This window comes from Nicotiana tomentosiformis, chromosome 9 (assembly GCF_000390325.3).
Source record: "Nicotiana tomentosiformis chromosome 9, ASM39032v3, whole genome shotgun sequence".
In the NCBI taxonomy this organism is placed as follows: Eukaryota; Viridiplantae; Streptophyta; class Magnoliopsida; order Solanales; family Solanaceae; genus Nicotiana; species Nicotiana tomentosiformis.
Window position 1 is genome coordinate 38,939,819 of NC_090820.1, and position 9,875 is coordinate 38,949,693.

At 37.2% G+C, this 9,875-nt stretch overlaps 1 protein-coding gene across 1 annotated transcript; it reads left to right on the plus strand.

Annotated features, from left to right (window-relative positions):
• The first annotated feature begins 344 nt into the window (after positions 1 to 344).
• Positions 345 to 8,063, plus strand: LOC104087581 (probable aspartic proteinase GIP2). The gene is made up of 2 exons (XM_070184707.1): positions 345 to 376; positions 7,307 to 8,063. The coding sequence occupies exons 1-2, from the start codon at positions 345 to 347 to the stop codon at positions 8,061 to 8,063; spliced, it is 789 nt and encodes a 262-aa protein (XP_070040808.1).
• Positions 8,064 to 9,875: the final 1,812 nt, after the last annotated feature.

Here is a 9,875-nt window from a genome sequence, read left to right on the forward strand (position 1 = left end):
TGAATAGATACGAGTGGTTTGGAGGTGAATTCTAAAGAAAAAGCTATGATTGAGAATTAAGTGGCCTTCAGAGCGACGTAAGTGTTGTGTCTAACCCTGAGTTGAGGGAATTAGGAACCCTAGACTATTTGCTATGTGAAATTCATGTGAGCGGCGTATATGTGAGGTGACCAGTACTTATGCACCGGCAAATTACCTGTTTTTTCATGTTTCTTCCGTTTTTCTTACATTTTCTCTTTCCTATGCCTAATTGCTACGTGTTTATACTAGTGTTGTTAAATTGATCGTTCTTATCATGTTTACGGATTTTCTGGTGATAATTGAGTATTTATTTCAAAGTTGAGATGGATATTGCGGAACCAAATGTTGAAGTAAGGTTTGTACTTGTTATTCTATCTCCCTGTTATTATTTATTCATTGCATTATGGTAAGGGAGAGTGTTAATGCATAAAGGGTGATGTTGTGCTATATTATGAGTATTAATGCACGACGGGTGATGTTGTGCCATGATATGAGAGTTAATGCACGAAGGGTGATGCCGTGCCATATTATGAGTGTAAAAGCACGAAGGGTGATGCCGTGCCATATTGTGAGTGTTAATGCACGAAGGGTGATGTTGTGCCATGATATGAGATTTAATGCACGAAGGGTGATGCCGTGCCGTTTTTTAGTGATTTTATGGTGAGATTGAGAGTAAAAGCACGAAGGGTGATGCCGTGCATTTTTTCTTTACTGTATTCGTGCTCCCGTTGATCCATATTATATTGGTTGTTTCAGGTCCCATTCTGATATAGCTCTTTACTTCGTATTTTCCCCCCAGCATGTAACCCCTCCCGAAAATTCCTGTCTAGTTCTTCATTACAGTTATTTGTATATACACTGTTAAATTGTACATGTTGATTTATAGGTGCCTTGCCTTAGCCTCGTCACTACTTTGTCGAGTTTAGGCTCGACACTTACCAGTACATGGGGTAGGTTGTACTGATATTGCACTCTGCACTTTCCATGCAGATTTTGGTACTGACTCGGGTTGATCGAGATTTTTGCTATTGGACCGCTATCTGGAGACTCAAGGTAGATCTGTCGGCATTCACAGACCTTGAAGTCCCCGTCTATCTTTTCTGTTCTACTGTTTCTTTCATTCAGACAGTTGTATTTCCTTCAGACTATTACTTGTAGTGAATTCTAGAATGCTCGTGAATTGTGACTCCAGATCCGGGTGGTAGTAATTAATACAGTCTTTATATTATTTCGCACTTATTATATTTCGTCTTAGCTAATTATTATTATTTACTGAATGGAAATAAGGGTTTGCTTTAAATGATTCTCTAACGTTGGCTTGCCTAGCAAGTGAAATGTTAGGCGCCATCACGGTCTCGATGGTGGGAATTCCGGGTCGTGACATCTAGTCGGATTATCGAAGCTACATATTATAATCCTTATTAGAGGCCTATAGGCATGATCTTTAGGTGATTTGCTCTTGGGCAGTGAAACCATTGAATACTCAGAATTATTCGTCTGTGATCCTATAGGTATGATTTCTAAGCGAGTAGCAATATCCTATATGCATGTTCTCTATACAATTGGTATTTGAACACGTACTCGTTTTGTTTATCCCTATAGCATGTTTTCTAGGTGGGCAGTGTGATAAGAATAGCAACAACGACAATTTAATTAATCAATTAAGGTCTTATAGACATATTATCTAGATGAGTCACGTGGCTGGAGGAAATATCAATGAAAACATTTCTTAACTACTTAACGTGATCCTATATGCATGATATCTAACAATCACATAGCAATAGAGCAAGTTGAAGAAATAACCAATGATGTTTAAATCCTATAGGTATGCTATCTAATAACATGTAGAAGTGGAGCATGTGAACAAGTGAAACACTTAAATTCTTATAGGCATGTTTTCTAACAGTGTATAGGAATAGGACATGTTGAGCAAGTGAAGTGCTTAGGTTCCTATAGGCATTCTTTCTACCAGTGTATAGAAATAGAGCACGTCAAACAAGATAGCAAATAAAGCATTTAGACCCTATAGGCATATTTTCTACCCATTCATACGAGAATTAGAGTACCTGGCCTCATTTTACTAATTTCTCCCATTATTCAATTTTATAAGTTATTACATACCACATTGAATAATTATAGGCCTAATTACAAATATAGAATAACCAATAACATATTTGTGCCTTCAAATAGGCTTAGAACTTCATGCAGATGGCAGGCCCAAACTCCAAGTGTTGACAATGCACTTCAGACCCCCAATACCAAAATCAGGCCCAAACAATTGGAGTAACTATCTTGTTTAACAGTTATTATTAACAAGAAATAAGCAAACACCATATGGCTTACAACTTCATGAAATTAGCTCACGGTAACAATAGACACTTCAGAATAATCAAGACTTGATCACAAGGAACATGACAGCAAAAGTTCAGGGCTAACAAGTAACAATTCCCACAAGTAAAGGTTCCGTATGAAAATTGTTGCTCCCAAATGCACAAACAAGTATACGTGGTCGACAAGTAATATAGGATTGTAAGTCCAGATATCGTACCCACAGGGACTTGTAATTAACTATTTACTAAATTAAACTAACATAATTAATCTACACAAGCAATCTTCTAATATGTGATTATTTAACTAAAATTAATCTAGAGTAGTAAACTAAGAAATTAAAGAAAACAAGTCGGCAATATTAGAGACGAATTCAATGAGAGACGATTATCTAGAGCTATGAGTTAGCTAACAATCTCGTTGAGTTTTTTACTTAAATTATCTAATTAATTTATCTAGTTTATTGGTTGAAAGGGTTAATATTACTCGTAGCCTTCTCCCGAAGTACTACTCGCATATTCAAACTAACCTAACGCCTATATTCCTATGGAATTAGGATTAACAAGAACACATTAATAATTTGCGTATAATAACCAAGCAACGCGATTAGGTATATCCCTATCCTAACCACAAATTCGTTCCCCGTTAATCAAGTTCAAGATCTCGCTCTACTCAATCTTATATGCAATCTAGAATTCCCTCTTCCGAGTTCAGTCCTATATTCGTAAATAATATTCAGTTGGTGATCAAGCAATTAAATAATTAAGCGAAAGATTGAATAAATAAACTAATATGATAAAATAATAAGAATAATTCAAGCTTCAAACTACAATGTTCATATAGAACCTAAAACTCTAGAACTAATAAACTATGAAGTTAAAGAAAGATATATGAAGAAACACTGAGAATCCTTGCTCCCGAGTGTTCCGTGCTTGTATTTTTCTCTCAAAGTGACATCTCCCCCTCCAAAATAAGTTTAGACTTGCTTTTATACGAGTTGGGGGGAGGGGGGGAGGGTCTTGGGCTGAAAGAACCTTGTCCCGAGAAAACTAGGAGAAACTTTTCGTCACCAGCACCCAGGGTAGCATGGGGCGCTAGCCCTGGCACTGAGATTTTTGAGGTTCTTGAAACTGGGCCACAGTTAGTGCCCCACGCTACATGTGGCGCTACAAATGGCCATTTTCGAATTTTGCTCCTTTTTTGCTCTAATCTCGCACCTTTCGTCCCATATTGCCTCTGGATGATTCCTACACATAAAACACCATGAATTATCATAAATCAATACATTTTATATTCGAAATCTACGAAAAAAGAGTAAAATGTGAGGTGATATACATATAAATATATATACTTTAAGCTAAATATCAAAAATCTAAAACATACATGAAGGACTTAGCATGAAACTCTTAAAGTAAAACACATCTGAATAAATTCTGGGTAGATATTAGCCTCCACAAAATGGTCCCAAAAATCTAAAGAAGGGCATGAATATGACTCACAACAGGCAGAAAATACAAAATCCAGGGCTAACATGAGCATAACAAATCAGGCAAAACCTAAGAAGGCCAGAAACCATTCGAGTCAAATGCACATAGTGAGAGTACAATATATATGTTGAAGCATATCGAGTTGGATATTAAAAAACATGGGAACTGCAGAACATCATTAATACAATAGCATTATAGTAAAGCATACAACAATATAATACAGGGGGGTTGACAAATAGCAAAGAAACTTAGGTCATGCTTGTCTATAGAAGTTCAAACAGTACTGGCATGCAGAAGACACTTGCATGAATAAGGAGAGGAGTGACAATTAAGGCTGTAATGGGTCCAGAACACTAACCAGTTGCGAAGATAAACGAGCAAAAGAATGAGAAACTTAGAATCTAGGTAGTGTTAGCAATTGAAAGAGAACAGAGAGAACCCCAAATCCTATTGCATCAGAGTTCACAGGAGCTTCAGTGAGCCCCTGATAAGTAGGAATTTTGACCGCTTATTTTCTCTCTTTTACTTGTATTTCAGCTCAAAAATGCTTAAAGGTATTCCCGGAAACTAATAAAATGAGCCTTCTTTTAGGAATATTGGGAAACGATCCAAATAAGTGAAAATCAACTCTTAAAGGAGTCAAAATTGGACAAAGACTAAAACAAGGCAAAAATGCTTACAGTGCGGACCGCACAATACTGTGTGCGGCCACAAACAATGAAGAAGCCCTGTCAGATTAGCTTCAGAGTATGCGGACCGCATAATTTTGGTACGGCCAAAAAGAGAGATTTAGAGAGTTAGAATTTTGGGCAAGCTAAAGAAATGCGCACTGCACCATTATTGTGCGGTAGTAGGATGCCAAGTGCGGTCATACTAACTATTATGCGACAAGCAAATGACCAAAATCAGAGAGCCTTGATTGAAGCTGTGTGGACCGCACTATTATTGTGCGGCTGCGAGATTCAAAGGTGCGGCTGCATTCATAATTATGCGGTTCGCAGAAGAAGGTCCAAGTCCCAGTCCCAGTCAAGTGTGCGGCCGCACTCAGAAATGTGCAATCCGCACAATTAGATGACATGCGGCCGCATCCCACTTTTATGCGACCGCAGAAGGCCCAATTGACCAGTCAAGCTCAGAGTGCGGAGCGCAATCAGAATTATGCGGCCGCACAACCTCCGCAGGGGCATTTTTGTCAGATATTTTTATCTTAGTATTAATAGAACTTTTTGTCATTTTTAGGGTAAGTTTTATTTTGGGAGAGCACCTGAGCCGTTTTTCTTTACTGTTTTGAGTAATATTGTACTAGCTTAGCTTCTAAACATTAGATTTTCTTTCCCTAATCAATTATTATGCATTCTATCTTAATTTCTTCTTGTATTTCTTCATTTTTCTTGAGTAGCTAAATTTCTAGCTAGGGTTGTAACCCAACCCTAGTGTGGGTACTTAATGGGTGTTTGATTTAGGACTTGTTTGTGATTGGGTTAGTGATATTTAGCCTAGTTCTTGCTTGAATTCAAGAATTAATAGTTGCAAATACTGATTTATGCATAATTGACTTAGTCTCTACTTGAGAAAGAGAGACTAAGTCTAGGAAAACTTGGCTAGCAAGAAATTGGGGTGAACTCAAGAAATTGATAGCCCCAATTTAAAGGGTTGATTCTAGAGATAGGAAGACCCAACTTGATCATTTATCACTTGTTTTGTGCAATACCCATTTGGACTTGAGAAAGTCAAATTGGGCAAAATTACTCAAACTACCGAGAGGTATAGAGTGGGTAATTGCGTGTGATTGCTATATTACAACCCCGACCAATCAAACTTTCCCTAGAATTTACAACCCATTAGGTAACCACCTAGGTGGAAGTCACGACCTTAGATCTTTTATCATTTGAAAAACAATTAAAACAAAAAATATTGTTTTCTAGTTTTATAATTGTAATCAATAGTTTAAAGTAGAAGTAGAAATAACAAACAAGAATGTGGAAGTATAATCTAAGGAATATCATACAATTACACTAAATATATACCTAATCCCAATTCTAACTCTCTAAGGATTCGACCCCGACTCGCGTTGGGTATTATTATTGTTTCGACCGCCTCACTACCTATATTTGTGGTGTGAGTTTGGGCGACATCAACCCCGAGCAGTGCTCGCACTAGGGAGGTTGATAGAGAAGGTTCTGGTGGCCTTGTCTTTCAACCGGCTTCAATCAAGAGTGCAGAATAGTATAGAAAGTGTGAGCGTGAGAGAATAACAGTAGTCAAGATTTGTCTAGGGGAAACAGGGAAGTTGGTTTTATAGTAGCAAAATTAAACACACAAATAAGGAAAAATAGTCAATTAAAAAAAAGGAAAGAATATATCCCATGCACACTAGAAATAGTAGAGGAAGTAAGAATTTCAAACCCTAGTTGGAATTGGATTTAGGGCAAACATTCACAAGCCCCAATCACGACAGGATCAACAGAGATATGCCATAACCAAGAGAAATTTCCTTTTCCTAAGTGTATAAAGCCATAATCGCACCCAGATCCATAGGGTCAAAGCCATATCTATGAGAATCGAACTTGCCATAAGTAGAATGGTATCGAAAGTTACCTTAACTGAGTGATAATAACAGAAAAGGTAAGTAGAATTTGCGTATGAACGCGTATAAGGAAGGCGATGTGAGATCTCTAGGCTTGCTAGGGTTTGAAGAGAGGGTGAGAGAATTTAGGGGAGGCGATCTCAGAGAAATGGTAGGGTTTCAGGCAGGTCTGGTTAATTAAAGAGACGGGGTGATCATGGGTCGTTGATCTTTAGAGATCAACGGCCATGATTAGAAATGAGCGGGGTAGGTCATTTTAAATGGATTCAGACCGGGTTAAATGAAGGGGTCATTTCGTTTGGGCTGTTGAAGGGTTAAATGGGATGGGCTAAGTGCCTTGGGGCATGTGTTTTGTTCGAAATTAGCCCTATAGTGAGCTATAAATTAAATACACAAAATTCATTAAAAAATAAATTATAGAAAATGACTAATAAATAATAAAAATATTATTTATGCAGTGAAATGCTTGAAAATAATAGCTTAACATTATAAAAAATATGAAATGATATTTTGACATAAATAATATAATAAACATAATTATTTATGAAATATAGGCTATTATTGTAACTAGTGTAGATAAAATAGAGAAAATGCAAATATAATTAAGAAAAAATGAGATTAAATATTATAAAATGCATGTGGGTATAAAATGATAAATGTTGATGATTAAATCACCCTAAAAATAATTTAAAAGGATAATTAATAAATATTTGCACAAATTAAATGCAAGAAAATCAATTTTAAAACTTTAACAATTATAGAAAATTATAGAAAATACTTATATGACCCTTGTAATATACAAAATGATATTTTGAAAGTATATAGAATACTTGGCTTCCACCATTCCTTTGTCAATCTTCTTTGCTTTGCTCCTTTTCATCAGCCCCTCCAGCGCCAAAACCTCTCCCAAACCTCGAGCTCTTCTTCTTCGAGTAACCAAAGATGCAGCCACTAAACAATACGTCACTGTCATTCGCCAAAGAACTCCTCTTGTCCCTATCAAACTAACTGTAGATCTTGGCCAAAGATTTTTATGGGTTGATTGCGAAAAGGGATACGTTAGTTCATCTGTAAAATCTGTTCTCTGTGATTCTACGCCATGTAATCTTTCTAGATCTGGCATGTGTTCTGGTAATTGTTCATGTTCATCAATTCGTGAGCCAGGGTGCACTTGTTCTCACTTACCATATAACCATATCACACGTACTAACACTGGCTGTGAACTTAAAGATGATGTTATTTCTCTCCAATCTACTGATGGATCCACTTCTGGTCCAATTGTTTCATCTTCTAATTTAGTTTTTGATTGTGTCGCGGCGTTCTTACTTGAAGGTCTAGCTAAAGGAATTGAGGGTATAGCTGCACTTGGAAATGGCTTTGTTGGACTTCCTACACAATTAGCTACTGCTTTTAAAATACCCCGCAAATTTGCTCTTTGTTTGAGCTCTTCCACAAGTTCTTCTGGAGTTATATTTTCGGTCATGATCCTTATGTTTTTCTTCCAGCGATTGAACTTTAAAAAAGATGGACAAGGGCGTATAAAAATCAGTACGGTTGATCCTTATACTGTATTGGACACTACTAGAAATCCGCTAAAAATCGGCCAAACAAATCGACCAAAGTTAGTCGGTTATGGCTAATTACCGACCAAAACGCGACTATTAGGGTATGGACGGTGTTTTGATGGTCGGAATGGCTTACCGACCAAAGTTGGTCGGAAATTACCTACCAACGTTGGTCGGTAGCTTAAAACGACCATCTGACAAGTTTAAGTACTTACCGACCAACTTTGGTCGGAAATATATTTTATTAATTTAATTTTACCTACCAAAGTTGGTCGGTTTAACTAAATTATATATTTTTTATTAATTATTAAAATTAAAAAAATCGACCAACTTTGGTCGGTAATTGAAAATATATATATATTTTTAAAATAATTAAAATTAAACATTACCGACCAACTATGGTCGGTAACCTCAACAGTGCAGACAAAATACCGACCAAAGTTGGTCGGTAATGTTGAATTCTGGGAATTCAATGTTCATTAACCGACCAACTTTGGTCGGTATTTTGGAATAATTTTTTTTTATTAAAAACCGACCAACTTTGATCAGTTTTTCTAGGTTTAATTTTGGCATAAAATGCCTGTTTTGGCAGCTAGACCACCTGCCAGCATACCAATACACCTAATAATAACAACAACAACACAACAACAACAACAACAACAACAACAACAACAACAACACAACAACAACAACCAAAACATTCAATAAATACTTTAAAACTAACAAATTAAAGTTCAATTGAACATAAAATTTCAAAACCAAGTTAAAACTAATTATAACTAGTTCAAAACTGGTTCTATTTGTCTAGTTCAAAGTATATAAAAGTCAAGGGGTGTTTTCTACAACATCATCATTACCGTCTGATGAACTTCCATTTACAAGACGGTATAGAGAACGGTCTTGTGGAGGACGGGAAGAACGATCACGGGGAGGACGGGAGGAACGATCACGAGCAGGACGGGAGGAACGATCACGTGGAGGTCGACCCTCTAGAGATGACTCACGAGATCGGGGTAACGGAAAAGCTCTACTAGATAGGAGAGTTCTGATCTGAGCTTGCATGCCAAGGAATTGAACATCTCTAAACCTTTCTCTTTCCTTGGCCGCTTCTAGCTTGGATGTGAGCTTTGTCACTGTCTCCCGCATAGCGGAGAGGCTGTCACGACCCGAAATTTCCCACCGATGGGACCGTGATGGCGCCTAACATTTCACTTGCTAGGCAAGCCAACGCTAGAGAATTATTAAACCAATTCCTTATTTCCATTTAATAATTAACAATACTTAACTAAGATGAAATATAATAAGTGCGGAATATCATAAAAACTGTATTAATTACTACCACCCGGATCTGGAGTCACAATTCACGAGCATTCTAGAATTTACTATAAGTAATAGTCTGAAAGAAATACAACTGTCTGAATGAAAGAGACAGTAGAACATAAAAGATAGATGGGGACTTCAAGGTCTGTGTACGCCGACAGATCTACCTTGAGTCTGCGGACAGCGGATCAATAGTAAAATCTCGATCAACCCGAGCCGGTATCAAAATCTGCACAGAAAGTCCAGAGTGCAGTATCAGTACAACCGACCCTATGTACTGGCAAGTGTCGAGCCTAACCTCGACGAAGTAGTGACGAGGATAAGGCAAGGCACCTAAAAATCAACCTGTACAATTTAACAGTATATATACACATAACAGAAATGAAGAACTAAACAGGAAATGTTGGGAGGGGAACATACTGAGGGGAATACAAGATAAAGGACTATAACAGAATGATCACCGGAGCAGACAATATACCATGAATCTACAGAAATAGTGAATACAGTAAGGAAAAATGCACGGCATCACCCTTCGTGCTTTTACTCTCAATCTCACCATAAAATTAA